A 16,771-nucleotide genomic window follows, 5' to 3' on the forward strand; every position below is an offset into this window, starting at 1 on the left:
TGACAGTAATATGACAGAAATAGTTTAAGATAGGAAGTGGTAAATCTGCCCCTCTGTGTTAGGATGATTGACCCTGGTAGCAATTAAGAAGCATAGTTCTAAGCTAGTAGACTCTGTGCATCATTTTCGACACCCCAGTTTTCTCAAGAAATATTTGAGGTTTACACAGCCTGATTTGAGTACTGATTAGGGGGAATGGGTGGAGGATAAGGGGTGAGATTGTGGGGATCTTTGTACCCCGCTGCCCCAATATGGCAGGTATTCCCTGCAGACAGTTTTGGCAGAATCACTGGCTGTCGTGGTGTGGTGTTACACAGAAGCCTGCTGGCCACAGGAACAGGAAATCGCCTTTTGTGTGCGTGTTCAGGCTTTGCTGCCTTTGACTTGTTTCCTCCCGTCTGCATGAAGTTCAGCACCCTGTCCCTGGTGTGCCTTGTTGTGAGCAATTCCTAGGAAAGCAGATCCTCCTTCACACCCACACATGTTTAACCAAAGTGTTTACAAAAGGAGCCCTGCTAATAGCAGCTGCCTTGTTTCCAGCCTACCTTTGGGCTTTCAGAAAGCTCTCTGCCTGCTCTGCTGCCCCCACTCAAACTTACTCATTCAGAAGAAAATTGGACATGTTTTCCCGGAGTCAGTTCATTTTCCTGGGGTGCTTTTATTTTTTTTTCTTCTCTGCCCTCCTCCCTTCTCAGTATGACTCCAAGTGTTTAGGGTTCAATTATGCAGATGTGAAATTTGGCTTTTTAGTCATTTGAAAGTATGGAGACTCTTAGAGCCCATGACTCTTTAGCTATCACTGTAGGAAGTGCATGGCCACCCCCTTTTTGTTCCCCATACCAGTGATTGTGCTTCAGAAGCTGTGGTCCTGCTCAAAGAAGACAGCTTGCTTTCCTCATCTCCACAGGTTTACATAAATGGTTGTCTCCATCTTTGCCTGATGAAAGACAACTTGAGACAGAGGAACCACCCTCTCCCAATTAGCATTTCTGAGCACCCCCTGGATACGGTCGCCTTCTGTACTTTTATGTTTTGTGGTTTATAGAATGGAAAGCAGATGCAACCACTCTCTGAGAAGTCTAAGCTGAAGGAACACCACCCTAGAAGGAGAACTTATAAAATCGATTCTGACATTGGTGCTCCACGGTTCCTTTCCATCTTTAGAGCGTTTTTAAAAACACCATTCCGTGCTTGTGACAGACTTTGCCTCGGTTGAAATACATGCTGAAGGGATTCCTTATGTCAGATGACTGGCTCCTTTCTACGGCTTTCAATGGCTTCTACCTGAGACAGAAAAAGGGAAATTAGCCTGAACTCTTAATAGCTAGATTTGGTCTACTCTCATGGAGGAAACCATGATTGCTTCTGAAAGTGTGTTGTTGCAGATCTGAGGGGTCCAATAAATAGCCTTCCCCTTATTCCTGGTGGTGGTTCTTAGTGTGCTTTCTCTGCCCTGGGGACCCCTTTCTCCCTGGGTTCATCCTCAGGGTCTGCAGGAGCAGCCGTGGTCCTCTGCTTCATTCTCTTCGCTTGCATGTAGTCATTTTGATTAATCACGTCCTGCCTGCGAATACAGCAGACCCAACAGATAGGAAAGACCTGATTTTCTCTTTCAAGTTTATGTTACAGGTCAGATTTGATCACCACTTCCCTCTAAGACCCCCTGTTTTAGGTGGCAGGAGAGAAGTTGGTGGAGAAATAGGAATGGAGTTATCTTTAGTGATATTTTATGCCTCGAGTGTGTGCACAAAAACCCAACACCAGAGGGTTGTTCATATATCATATGCATATAAGAACGTATGTCAATTTGTTGAATTTCTCTAATATAGTAATTAAAATAATATTGATACTATTTCTGAAGGTTGCCATATAAAAAGAATGAATTATAGTTTTTAAAAAACATAAAAATATTTAAAGTTCAACAACAGTTTTGTTGTTGAGACAAAGTCTCGCTCTATCGCCCAGGCTGGAGTACAGTGGCATGACTCAGTGCCTCCCAGGCTCAAGTGATCCTCCCTTCTCAGCCTCCAGAGTAGCTGGGACCACAGGTGTGTGTCACCACACTCGGATAATTTTTGTATTTTTTTGTAGAGGCGGGGTTTCACCATCTCTACAAAAGCCTGTTACCCAGGCCAGTCTCCAACTCGTGAGCTCAAGTGATCCACCCACTTTGGCCTTCCAAAGTGCTGGGATTCCAGGCCTGAGCCACCGTGCCTGGCAACAGCTTTCTTTCTTTTTTTTTTTTTTTTTGAAACTTTCTGTGAGATAGCATTGATTTAGTCCCTGAAAACTTGTAGGTAGTTTATGGCCTTGAGGTGACACCGTGGCTGACCTATAACTGCAGTCAAGGCCATGATTAAAAGTCAAGGATATTTGTGTTTATGCTGGAGTGTTAGGACATGGTTCTTCCCTTCATATTGCTGCAGACTTGAAAAGACACACCATCCAATATAACTCTGGGTGGGGCAGAGTGACGGACGGATTATCTTTGCTCTGTGGGACCTGAGGCTGAGATAAAGACAGTTTCTTGTTTGTCATTAATTAGTATGTTTGTCTCAGAGCTAGGCTTTGTATCTTTCCTATTAGTAACTTTAGGATTGACTGGTGATGCCTGAAAAACATCTATCACCTGTTCTGACTCATCCAATTTGAGAGTAAATCTCAGAAGTCTCAGGTTTCTTCAGGAAGTTGAGTTCAGAAATTGTTTATGAGATCAGGTTAAGGTGACTTTCCTCTAGTATAAGCATTAATAATTGTCCATAAAAAGCAAATACGTTGTAATCATGTATTTATGACAGGATTATATTTTCTTGGTGATTGAGCATTTAGGAAGTGAAGATATTTTACAGCCATTTTTTTCCCACTAAAAGATTGAAAAGGTTAAAGTGTATGGTATTTGAAAATATACTTAAAAAATTAGGATTTCTCTGGGAAGAAACCAAAACTTAAGAAGGAACACGATTAAGGTTAAGTCATTGTAAAAGGATATCAACATGACTAACACAGACATATATGCTCCAAATTGTGAACTACACACTACAGGAAGCTCTCCTAAAAATTGTACTCTGTCAGAAAAAGAGGTCAAGGGCTAGAAACAAATACAAAATGAAGGTTCAGTAAAGGTAGAGTCTTTAACAGTGCGAAACATTTATTAGGTTCTTTCCATATGCTAAACTCTATATTATATTATCTCATTGAATCATCAGACAACTTTATGAAGGAGGTATTCTTATTGACCCCCATTTTATAGATGAGGAAACTTTAATCTTAAATATGTAATTTGTCCAACCACACAGTCTGGAAATGATGGAGCTTGGATTGGTAATCACTCATTCACAAGGTATTAGGGAAGGCATGGGGGTGTTTGGAGACCATTGCTTTTTTTTTTTTTTTTTTTGAGACGGAGTCTCGCTCTGTTGCCCAGACTGGACTGCAGTGGCTCGATCTTGGCTCACTGCAAGCTCCGCCTCCCAGGTTCAAGCCATTGTCCTGCCTCAGCCTCCCGAGTAGCTGGGACTACAGGTGCCCGCCACCACGCCCAGCTAATTTTTTGTATTTTTAGTAGAGACAGGGTTTCACCGTGTTAGCCAGGATGGTCTTGATTTCCTGACCTCGTGATCTGCCCATCTCGGCCTCCCAAAGTGCTGGGATTACAGGCGTGAGCCACCATGCCTGGCCTGCTTTTTTTTTTAAAGGTTGCTATCCTCTTTTTTTATACCAGATCTAGTGAACCGCATATGGCAGTTCTTATATTTCCTTTTTTTTTTGAGATGGCATCTTGCCCTTGTTGCCCAGGCTGGAGTGCAATGGTGTGATTTTGGCTCACCACAACCTCCGCCTCCTGGGTTCAAGCGATTCTCCTGCCTCAGCCTCCCAGGTTCCTGGGATTACAGGCATGCACCACCACGCCCAACTAATTTTGTATTTTTAGTAGAGATGGGGTTTTTCCATGTTGGTCAGGCTGGTCTCGAACTCCCGACCTCAGGTGATCCGCCTGCCTTGGCCTCCTAAAGTGGTGGGATTACAGGTGTGAGCCACCGCACCCAGCCTATTTTATTTTTCTTTAGTAACTCTTTCTTTAAGTCATTATCATAGACTCTTAGGACAATGGCCTTGAAGGAGACTCTAGCCTATCCTCTGAGAGACAAAAAAACAAAGATAGAGCTTCTCACTTATTTAGGGATAGTGAGAAGTTATTTTTCTTAATTTTGGATATTTGGAAAGGCCTCCACTAAAAGCAAAACTATCCTTTAATAGACTCTTCTAGTATATATTCTGGCAGTCAGGATGTAAAACCTAAAACCTCAACGATATAAACCTCTTTGGTAGCCTAAGGAGAAATTAGAGAATTACTAAGTATGACTTAATTTTAATATTTTATTATTCACTCAAGCCACCCTGAAAAGTTCATTCAGTAGTTGTTTATTGAGTACTGTGTGCCAGGCATTATACTTAATTATGCTGAATCTGATCTCGGAAGTCTTTAAGAATAACAACATGAGACAAACCCAGCTACCCTAGATAGCACAGAGTCATATTTTAATATTTATTTTTAATAACGATGATGATTTTCCATTTACCGTATATTATTTAATCTTCAGTCTGAGGATTCAACTCTTGAGATAGTATTATCATCTCCATTTTGCAGACGAGGAAATTAAAGCTCAGTAATGTTGAGAAACACAGCCCAGGTCACAAGGCCCAGGCAGGGCCTTCACCATGTGAGCTCCTAAAGAGAGTCAAAATAGTTTCCCTATAGTACTTTATGCTTATCAAAATGCTTTTACTTGCATTATCTCATCTCATTTTCCAAAAATGAGAGTAGTTATTTTTGTACTCATTATATAGATAGCACTTGTATTTATTATATACTTAATATGTGCTAAGAGTGCCAGGTACCATATTAGATATGGCCTAGTTCATGTAATGCTCGCAAAAACCCTAGTAAGTATCATTATTCCCATTTTATAGATGAGCCACTAAGGCCTAAAAGTTTAAGTGATTTGCTCAGCACAGCAGGGAGGTGTGACTGAAGCCTTGGCTTGTCTGCCCAGCCAGGATGCGTGACCACTTTGCTATATTCACTGTTCTGTGTTATGCTGCCTCATTTTCCAGATGAGGAAACTGAGATTCAGAGTTAGCTAACCCAGATGAGGTCATACAGCTTATCAATAGCGGAGCTGACACGTCAACTCAGATGCTGTCACTAAAAAGCCCTCTTGTTTCCCACTGTGCTGAGCCGCCTTTCTGCACTAGGAGAACTGTAAGACTGTATCTTACCTCCAAGTTGAGTACCCTAATTCCTTTTCGTCATTTTTTACAGTTCTTTGCATTTGGTCTCGTTTTTAGGCAGGGGGCCCTAGGCGGATGACTTGTTACAGAAGAGGAATGGTATAGGTTAAACTGCTTGCTCAGGAAGTCATCTGGGGAAGTCAGATGAGAACTCAAATCCAAATTTGAGTCCTGCGTGCCCAACTTACTTAGCTATGTGGTTCTCAACCTTTTTGTCTTTTGAAAATGTTGCTTGAGAGAAGGACTTGCCCTTGTGAGATTGTTTTTCTGTGCTGTAAGGAATGAATCTTTTTCCATCTGAAGATCATTTACCGTTTCTCTGAATAGTGAATTACATTAATGGTGTAAGGCAAGGAAATATGTCAATATCAGATATATAACAAGGACCAGTCACTCGGATTTGAAATGTTGCCAATCTCTACAATCTCAGCCTTGAGAATTTTAAGGCACAGAAGTCCATTACTTTAATGATCAATTATCCTTTAGATTTCTGAAGGAAAAGTTTGTTAACCGTTTATAGTACTACTCTTTTATTCAAATTGCAAACTCAGGTAAATGCTCCTTAAAATGGAATTGGATGACATTTTTCTGTATCTCTGTCAATGTCAGTAAACAGCAGGTAAATATCCAGATGTGTTTAATTATTTTGACTCAAAGAAGTATGTCCTATTTAAACAGTCTTTAAATAAATTGTTTCTGAATTGAACAAATAAACAAGAAATAGCTGAACTAAACTGCTTTGACTGTATAGAAAAACTGAGAGGTTTTAACAGACGAATCATCTCAAAAATCCGCATCTTATTATACTCATTTTTACTTTTAGAGATAAACCTGAATTAACTCTTCAAGTATATTAATAGTTTTTATTCTTAAAGAATAATAGGTGATGTGTGGGGATAATTTGAAACCTATCCAAGTGTATTAACTCCAGTCCAGATATGTTTGAAACATGGAACTATCCCTATGTTACCCAGAGGTTTTATATATATGAATTAATGCCTATTAAGTGTCTTTTGTGCTAGTTTTCTCTTAATAGTTTTCTCATGTAATTTTCACATCCTTGTGATTCAGGTATTATTGCTGCCCCTCCTTCCACACCTTTTACAGATGAGGAAACTGAGGCTCAGAGTGACTAATTAAGCCAAGGTTACACAGAAAGTAGAAGTCTCAGAACTTGGACCTAATTCTGAACATTCCAAAATCCATGCATATTCTAAGATACCAAGCTATCTTGTGAATAGCCTGGTCTATTAGAATTTTAAAAATTAACATAATTTTAAAATTAGCATAAAAACATGTTAAGAGAAATTTGCTTATGATTTTGTTTGATTAGCCCTCAAGTAAGAGCAAAAGAGTTTGAAATATATACTTTTTTTGCTTTGGAAACACAGCACATTTACCTTTTTTTCTGTATGTAAGCAAAAGGTCTTTTAATAATGTGGCCTTGGCCGGGCGCGGTGGCTCAAGCCTGTAATCCCAGCACTTTGGGAGGCCGAGACGGGCGGATCACGAGGTCAGGAGATCGAGACCATCCTGGCTAACCCGGTGAAACCCCGTCTCTACTAAAAAATACAAAAAACTAGCCGGGCGAGGTGGTGGGCGCCTGTAGTCCCAGCTACTCGGGAGGCTGAGGCAGGAGAATGGCGTAAACCCGGGAGGCGGAGCTTGCAGTGAGCTGAGATCCGGTCACTGCACTCCAGCCTGGGCGACAGAGCGAGACTCCGTCTCAAAAAAAAAAAAAAAAAAAAAATGTGGCCTTGAGTTTGTACCTCCAAGAAACTCCTAGAGCTACATCAAAAAATATTGTTAATATTTAGCAATTAACCCTAACCAGCTGACTGCCCATTAGTTTTATTATTACAGTGACTGTAGGTAACACTAGGCCAAATTCCAGACATGTGACATCTTTTAAACAGATTCCAATAGGATTAAAAACGTTTCCCCGTTCTCCTGTTTTGGGCCATTTTCTTACTGTCAGAAACTATTATGCTTAGCGTTGAAACTGGCTGGTGATGAGACTTTTCAGTTCTTAATGGTAGTTGACTTTGAAATTAAATTTTGTCTTTTTCTTCCGGTTTATTTTCTGGTTTAGCTTTAGCATGAGAGTAACGTAACTGGCTCCCCTCCTGCCTGTTCATCTTATGTGCTGCCCCTCCATTCTCATTCCTGCCCTTATTCCCTTCACCCCATGCTAGAAAGGGCCATTCCATTGACCTGCCTGAAAAAAATGCCCTGAGATGAAATCTTGGAGTCATTCACTTTAAAACCAAAAAGCATGTCTGAAAGATAGTAAGTAGCTGGATATGCAGCAGCAAAAGGCACAATCTACATATTTTTTAACCAAGTATATTGTTCAGAAAATATTCTAACTTAAAAAAAGTTATCCATGTTCACTGGAGGAATTTTAGAGAGTACAGAAAGTAAATATAATTCCACTTTGTAAAGAAAACCAAAGCAGATTGTTTTCTAAATGACTATTAGACTTTCCAAATAGAAATATTTAGAAGAGAGAGACAAATAGTCCTTATGCATCATCCATTTTGTTGCTTTCGTTGAGACTCAAAGTCTAGAAAGCTTTGTGCTATTCAAGGCTTGAAAGGATGGGGTTATAAGAGATAAATAGCCATTCCTTATTTATTTTGTATGTATAAGCCATATTTTTCCTCTCTCTCTTTTTCTGCTTTTTCCTTTCTAAGTATTGGGTTGCATGTTTCTAAGGCTGCAATGGTTGCTATTCTAAAGATTTTTCTTCTTCTTTTTCCCAGACCCCAGGCAGGCACAGTCTTCCCCGCCGTGGTCCTATGACCAGTCTTACCCCTCCTACCTGAGCCAGATGACGTCCCCGTCCATCCACTCTACCACCCCGCTGTCTTCCACACGGGGCACTGGGCTTCCTGCCATCACCGATGTGCCTAGGCGCATTTCAGGTAAAGACCGCGCTTTAACTAAAAATCCATCCCCGCATAGGGGTCGGGGGGAGTGGGATGGGCTGAACCTGTGTCATCCATGCTTACAGTGACTCTCTATTAGAGACATGTGGGCAAGGGAATGACAACTGGCAAATTAAATCTTCTGAATTATGGGGTTATCAAACACTCGAACATTTTAAGTCAAGAGACTGAAAATCTGCCAGAGATGGCATACTTTTAAGATGGTATTTAATGCCGCCCAGTTAGTGTCCTGCTGAATTGTATCCCATTTGGTGGGCACTGTCTCATAACTAGGGCCTTTTCCTGAGGGTCTTATGCCAGGCCTTCCTCTGCTTGTGTTCCTTTCTTTTCCTAACATCTGCCTATAAACCAGATTGATGGCACAGCCCTCCATTCCTAAAGGCTTTTAAGTCCCAGGAGTCCAAGCTAGTCAGTTCCAAGAGAGAGCACCTGCAAACTTAGGATCTTTGTCAGAAACTAGTCATTTGAAGTGCCGTGAGGCCTGGAAGAGTCTTAAAAGGCAATGCGTGGCCTCTGAGTGGCTAACTCAAGAAGGACGCAGCCTTTCTGTGAAGCATCATGCGTGCTGCTGTCACTTGCAGCCCGGCAGCCCAGTGCTCACAATTCCTCTATTCCAAAGGCACTACAGAAATGTGTGGCCCATGGGGGGAGTGTGTGTGACAAATTACCTGGCTGCCCCTCTATCCTGGAGAATTCATCACAGAGAGCCAGAAAGTGTTCACGAAGACTCCCAACTGACAAGTAGAGAAAAGTTAAAGGCCCTTAGCTGACTGTATGAGTCCCGTGAATAAGAAAAGAAACCTCTTGGTCCACCCTGACATATGAGCTGCAAACATTGTCCCCACTCAATGACGTACGTCCACAGAGAGGCACACACCCCATTGGATCCCACGTTTGCCAGGTACTCTTCTCAGCGTTCGGGCCCCTGCACCTGTTTGACTCCTGGCCAGGTTAATGCCTTTCTTTCTTTCTCTTTGTGTTTCTGTCTGTTTCTCTCCCTCTCTCATTTTCTGCAAAGCTCGAAGCCGTTACTCACTCCGCTGAGTTGCATCACTGACAAGCTGAAGCTCCACCAGCAGGCTTGCGGGTTTTGATTAGTTCAGACTCCTTTATTTCTTTCAACTTGGGAGGAGGGAAGGCTTTGTTTCTCAAGCAAATAGCAGGAAAGGGCTCTCTGGTCCTAGTGCCTCACATTTTCTGCAGCAGATGGACTCCCATGGGGGTGAGTAGGGAAAGAAGAGGGGTGGAGGGAGAACTGCAAGGTGTTTTGGGAAACCATGTTACCACTTTTCATTGTGACTGCTGTTATCATTTTTACGAATCACACAGTATGTATTGGGAAATTGTATAGAGTGTAGAATTTTAGTTATCATTTCCCTTGTCTGGAATCACCGTCGCCTTTAGGCAAACATTAATTAAAGATAATGGGAAAGGATGAGTAAGGCACAGTGGGGATAACGAAGGCTGATGCGAGATTAAAGGCACAGTGTTGATGGTGTTAAGTTAGTTCTGGTTATTCCTTCTACATTTCATACTGAGAGTCTGTTTTGTTTTACATAGGGCCAAAAGGACACTTTGACAGAATAGACTTATGCAAACTTGCTTCTGTTTGGGGTCTCCTGGGGCTTCCATCTGCCCAACCCACTGTGGCTGAGGCAGATTTTGCTATTTTTTTCTCTAGCAGTACCTAGAGGAAAAAAACCTCAGGGAGTAATGTTAGCATTAGAGACACTTACCTACAGCAGTTTCCTACTGAGGTATATTCCTGTGAGTTCATCAGGAAAGCCATTGAAAATGACATCGGAAAAATGCTGCATAAACGAGTAGTCATCATTGTTTATCATGTACATGTGTAATGGAAAACAGCCAGATTATTTCAAGTTACTTTACTGAGGGTTACTTCAAACATTTCCATAAAACAGTACCTTTCCCATTTCACAGAGAAGGAGGCAGGAGCAGAAACTGGTTAATTTTCCAGCCATATATCCATCTTAGGCCAAAGGTAGGAGTGAGCCTCTGGTTTAAGCTGGTTTATACTGAGTTTAGTCCAGTTTTTTCCTCCAACCCTTAACATTTCTGGAGTTGTTACTGGTAAAGTAACATGGTGCCAGGGTGGGAGGTTCTGTATAAACAGTAAAGAGAACAGAAAATCCTTCTTGTCAGCATGTAGGTAGGGAAACAGGAAGAAACAACTAGACGTGGACTGTCAGGGAACTGGAGGAGCACTGACTTACCTGACCTTGCCCTGGGCTGCGGGACTGTGCCTGCACACCCAAGCACTGCCTGGCGGACTCAGGGACCATGTCATTGGAGTGTGCACCATTTCTAATTCCCTGGGGACTAGTCCTGGGCGCCTTCTTGGGGAAGCCTGTCTCACAGGGTCCCAGGTACCAACTTAGACAATGTATAGCTTATGATTCCTCTCAACATCTAAAGCCAATGTCTAAGTCCATGACCTAGAGGCTCCTACATGTGAGACTTAAGCATGAGGGCTTTTTAAATTTGGGGTTTTTTTTGTATGTGTGTGCTTTAGTAAATAAAGCCCTTTGGATTGAGTCCATTCTTGTGCCTTTAGTCTTCATAATGCTCTGTGCCAAATAATGCTGTTTCCACGTAACACGGACAGCTAAAAACATTAACCTCTATCCCTGTCTGCAGGCGGTCCCGTGGTCTCTTTTTGAGACGCTTTGCAGAACAGTTTATGTTTTTGTGTGCATCGATCAATTTTCATCTCCATATCTAAAGGGATACACAAAATATTCTCATATGATTTTGGGTGAGAAAGAATAAAATTCTTCACTTCACAGTAGGATTGGATGTTCGGACCCAGGTTTGAATCCCAGCTCATACATATATCAGGCAACTTCTTACTTTTCTGAAACTTAGTTTTATTATTTGTAAAATAGGCATACAATACTCATCTTCAGGGTCGGTGTGAAGATGAAGTGAGATACTTTATGTAAAGTGTTTAGAACTGGCACATGATCTGTGCCAAATAGATTGTAGCTGATATTATGAAGCTAAAATTGTTTTGTAAAAATTGTATATCCATATGTAATTTGCAGGCAAGTCTTGTTAAGTGAGTCAAATTAGATTAGATAAAAATCTAAACTTTTAAAGGGAACTTTTCCTTCACAAAATGGATCACCACAGAACGTATTTAAAACAAAGCCCTTAGATTATCTAAACATTTAAATAAGTTAATACTCACATGGCATTCACAAAGCACTTAATGCAGTACCTAGCACATGGAACTACTCAGATGTTTCCCATTATTATTATTATTCTGTAGATTTAAAATAAACATTTACAGAGCAAAAAGCAATTGGGAACCGTTCACAAAAAAGTCAATAAGGCATTAAGAGAAAACAACGATTCAATTATGTCAGACAATAGAAAGTGCTGAGTTATACCTAAATTAAGTAGGCATGCTAATGCTGTGTTCCAAGGGATTATAGGAATAAAAACAACCAGAAAGATCCACCAGAAAGAACTGTTCCTTAAAAAATTCCATTTTCTCCTAAAAGACCATTCTAAAGAAAGACCATGATTTAATCTACCTAAAGACCCTCAGAGAATCCAATATTTCACCTTTCTTTATTAGTATCCTTTCTTCTGAATAATTTTAAAGCATGGCTACAATTCTAGAAGTTAATAAATGACAATAATCATGGTGATATTATATTAGATAGTCCTTAGTTTTCCTCAGACCATTTTTGGAAGCAAGGTGTTAAAAAATTAGATAAAATGATAAAGGTATGTTACCCACAATCTTTACTGCAGAGAGAGGTATAATACTAGATGTCTTCAAGTTCAGAGGGACAATACAATGATTCAGGAAATATTTCCTTAACATTAGGTAGCCTTAAATATTGTAATGGAACAACAAGAGCACGTATAAGTTTATAATGGAATGAGAAGTTATTGCCATGTAATCGACTAACAGGTGTACATTATGGTAATGAGTTTGAATCATATTCAGTTGAATTATAAAAGTCAGCACTAGTCTCAGAAATCAGTCTAGTAATGTTACAGTGCAGAAGCCACCTCCTTCCCTACCATACTTACTTTGATAAGTATGGCCTCATCATATAATAATCTGTATTTAAGTGGCACTTCTATCCCCAGGTGATTTTATACATTATCTCACTTTATCCTACATGTTTCTAAAAGATTATACACTACACAGAGGTGGCCAAAGTTATTTCTCATTGATTCTAGTCCAGGGCAAGGTGTGACAAGGCAGGGACCAGCACGCCTTACATGGCCTGAACCACCGCATGTCTTTATAATTGCAGTCTTATCACCCATGGCAGTTTTGATCTTCAAAGCACTTACGAGGCTTGACACAAAGATTATAATTACATTTCTGGAAGTCATTACAAAATACTATGTAAATAAATAATTGCTGACTTTCAAAATGTATTTTATACAATTATCCTGCTGTGGAAAGAAGCACAACTCTTTATTGAGGTTGATTGTTGGACTCGTGGGTCAGAGTATGAGTCTCCTAGAGAGCCTACACCGGCTTTTTTTCTTCACTGCAAATAACTCCTCCACTATCCCACTCATTTGAGTGAAGTAGCTTAGGTTAACCTAAGTCTGTACCACTCTTTGGCATGCATGAGGTAGAAGGGATTTATAGCTTTCTGACGCTTTCTGGAGGTTTTTTTTAGAGACTTAGGCTATGTTAGTTAAAGATGCACAGGTAAGATGCATCTTATTCATAGATGTTGGCTGCCTCAGTTACTCTGAAAGAGGTCACTACAGATTTTTTTTTTTTTTAAGAGACAGGATCTTACTCTATTGCCCAGGATGGGATGGAGAGGCATGATCATAGCTCACTGCAGCCTTGAATTCCTGAGCTTAAACAATTCCCCCATCTCAGCCTCCTGAGTAGCTGGGACTAAAGGCATGCACCACCTTGCCAGGTCAATATTTTTTGTAGGGACAGGATCTCACTATGTTGCCCGGGCTAGTCTTGAACTCCTGGCCTCAAGTGATCCTCTTGCCTTGGCCTCCCAAAGTGCTGGGATTACAGACATGAGCCACCTCTCCCTGCTTGCCACTATAGATTGTATGAAAGACTTTTCTCCGCATTTATGGGGTTTTTGTTTGTCATTGTTGTTAAGATAGGACAGAGCTAATCTTTCTGTAAGATTATTTTTTTCTTCTGCTTGGGAAAATAGTCTTGAATCTCTTATTTCAAAATATGTAAATATTAACACTTTCCACTTACTCAACTGCACAGGACTATTGAAGATGTCTCCAATTTTATGACTTTCAGTTGCTAAACTATAATATTCCAAGGTCAGGAGAATAAGCATTAGTTTAATAACAAAATTATTAAAAATTATTTTATCACTACTACAAAATCTAGAAATTGCCAGTGGAAAAACCCCATTTGATTACTCAAGGTCTGTCAGGAGGATTCAAACCCAGTAGAGTTTGATGTAGTTCATTTTAAACTGTCCCTTATAACCAAGTTTCTATCAAGTTCCCCGACTCAAGTTCTCGAAACCAGCAGCTTCGTAATGTGCCAATTATATGTGAACATTTATTTTAGCAGAGCAGCTCTTAACTCACAGGAGGGAGGAATGCCTTAAGAAAGGTTAAAAGGAAAACTTCAGCAATTAATACTAATAAACCAGAAAGTTAAAGCAACCATAATAAAACACTAGAGCATCTACTTTTTACTACAGAACCATTCCTTTATTAAGAGCCACCTGTTTGGTAGACATACTCTGCCACAGCAGCCACGGGCAAATAATTAAGTTTAATAGGAGTAACTCTTATTTTGAAGAAGTTCTCCGTTTAAAGCCACAGAGTGGGGAAGTTATTAAATTTTATGGACCCTAAACAAAGGCAAGCCCTGTGTCAACAATTGAATGTTCAGTATTCTTCATTATATCACCACTGATTGAATGGATTACTTGTGCATTCCATAAGTTGAAATTCATCTTGCTTTCCCTAAAAATAGCCTATCTTTTGACATAGCAGATGGTGTTCTAATCTTACCTGGACCTCCATTTACTCTAATTTTTGATTTACTGCTGCTGAGGCCCAAAGAAGTGGTTTTCATTCCTGCTAGATCAGTTGGAGATAATAGTTGGTCCAACTCACAAAGTTGACTAAGTTTGGTTGTATGACTAATTACTGTTATTTGTAGCTACACTCAGATATTTTAGTATCTGAGATACTAAAGCTCAGAATTAAACCTGTGTACATGGTTTGACTCTGATTTTATACATGGTTTTTCTCAGTTGTTTTTGTGGGGATTTATTTCTGACACATGTACAACCAACTACACACAGGGAAAAGATTTAGTAATGAAAGGAGTCATGCTTTTGCAGGGATGGCAAACATGTGGTTGTACATTTTATTGAAAGATTTGCTGAAATCTCCTTTCAATCAAAGAAAACTTGAGTGTATGAACCTCATTTCACCCAAAGTATTAATTTTCTAACGATAGATACAATGGCTGCTGTAGTGCACGGGGGTCTGAGAAGGTGGGGTGCAGTTTAACTTAGGACACCTGAGTTTTCATTTCATTGTCACTAAAGAGTCTATATCATTCTCAGATACAGTTAATTTATTGTGCCTCAGTGGCCCTGCGTTAATGAATTGCTAGAAATTGCTGAATCACACGTCTCAGAGGCTCTGCAGGGAGTAAGATGCTATCTGTTTAGGGATTTGATGTTCTTAGGACTTTCAGTAAAGAAAGTTTGCCTTACCAGATAAATGCTAGTGGAAAAGGAGGTCACATAATTATTTTCAAAAGAGTGGAAATGCATGCAACATTATTACTTTTATGTATATGTCTTAAAATTAATACTTTATTCTTCTGAGCGATTTTAAGTTTACAGAAAAATTGAGCAGAATATATAGATTCTTATATTCTCCTCCCACCATCTCCCACTTTCTCCTATTATTTACATCTTGCATTTGTGTGATGTTTGATGTAATTGATAAACCAATATTGATACATTGTTATGAAATAACATCCATAATTTACACAGGGCTCACTCTTTGTGTTGTGCAGTTCTATGGGTTTTATCATAATGCCATGTATCCACCATTACAGAATCATAAGGAGTAGTTTCATTACCCTAAAAATCCCCTGTACACCACCTGTTCATCTCTCTTTCCCTTCTCTTTTCCTTAGCACCTGGCAACCACAGATTTTTTTTACTATCTCTATAGTTTTGCCTTTTCCAGTGTCATATAGTTGAAATCATACAATAAGTAAGTAGCTTTTATAGACTGGCTTCTTTCACTTGGTAGTATGCATTTAAGGTTCTTCCATGTCTTTTTATGGCTTAGTAATAATGCATTTCATTCTACCCCTGAATTGCATTCCACTGGAAGGATGCCATTTTATATATATATATATATTTTTTTTTTTTTTGCGATGGAGTTTTGCTCTTGTTGCCTCGACTGGAGTGCAATGGCATGATCTCGGCTCATGGCAACCTCCGCCTCCTGGATTCAAGCGATTCTCTTGCCTCACCCTCCTGATTACAGGCTGGGATTACAGGCACCCACCACCACGTCCAGCTAATTTTTTGTATTTTTAGTAGTGACGGGGTTTCACCATGTTGGCCAGACTGGTCTCGAACTCCTGACCTCAGGCGATCCACCTGCCTCGGCCTCCCAAAGTGCCGGGATTACAGGTGTGAGCCACTGCACCCGACCGGATGCTATTATATTTTTAAAATCATCAAGGGTGCTCTGCCTGAACCTGAGGATACTATCCTATCTTCCATTTTCCTTTTGTTGCTGACTGTCAGTGATCTTTCTTATTAGAAAGCATTTCACACATTTCTTGCTGGAGAAGCATGTTTTCTGTTACAGCAGTTGTCACCAAATGGTTTTCCATATCTTGGGTGCATTTTTTAATTAAATCTTTTTTTCCTAATCTTGCCCATAGATAAATTCCTGAACATCTACTTTTTGGTGGTCATGCATACCAGTTCAAATACAGAACATACCTAGTTAAAAATAACAATCCAGTTATGTGACCGCTTAGTTGCCTCCCAAAATATTTGACTCTCCTAGGTAAAGGGGGGCCTTTTCTCTTAAAAATGCCTGGCATTCCTTAAGTGTGCTGCACCGTTTCCCACTTCCATGTCAGCCATTTCTTTGCACTGGTGGGCAGGGCCCTGTTGGTCCCTCTTGGGCATCCCTTTCCCAAACACCACTTTCTTCAAAGTGAATCGCTGTCTCATCTACACTCATTTGTATGTCATTTCTGTACTTTGGACACACCTCTAATGTGTACATATCTTTTTTTTTCTTTTTATGTGAGACAGAGTCTCACTCTGTTGCCCAGGCTGGAGTGCAGTGGTGTGATCTCAGCTCACTACAGCCTCCGCCTCCCAGGTTCACAGGATTCTCCTGCCTTAGCCTCCCAAGTAGCTGGGATTACAGGCATGCACCACCACGCTCAGCTAATTTTTGTAGTGTTAGCAGAGACGAATTTCTCTGTGTTGGCCAGGGTGATCTTGAACTCCTGGCCTCAGGTGATC

General features: G+C 40.4%; 1 protein-coding gene across 4 annotated transcripts in view; it reads left to right on the forward strand.

The window, feature by feature from the left end:
* Nucleotides 1–16,771, forward strand: part of RUNX2 (runt related transcription factor 2) — a 221,188-nt gene that overhangs the window by 174,386 nt on the left and 30,031 nt on the right. For 3 of the 4 annotated variants that reach the window (XM_025383817.1, XM_025383818.1, XM_025383819.1), the window contains one exon: nt 8,058–8,219. The exons of the other annotated variant lie outside the window; for it this stretch is intronic. In XM_025383817.1, the coding sequence (XP_025239602.1) occupies nt 8,058–8,219 (162 nt within the window). The remainder of the gene's footprint in view (nt 1–8,057; nt 8,220–16,771) is intronic. 4 annotated transcript variants of the gene reach the window in all.

The sequence above is a fragment of the Theropithecus gelada genome, chromosome 4, assembly GCF_003255815.1.
Source record: "Theropithecus gelada isolate Dixy chromosome 4, Tgel_1.0, whole genome shotgun sequence".
NCBI lineage: Eukaryota > Metazoa > Chordata > Mammalia > Primates > Cercopithecidae > Theropithecus > Theropithecus gelada.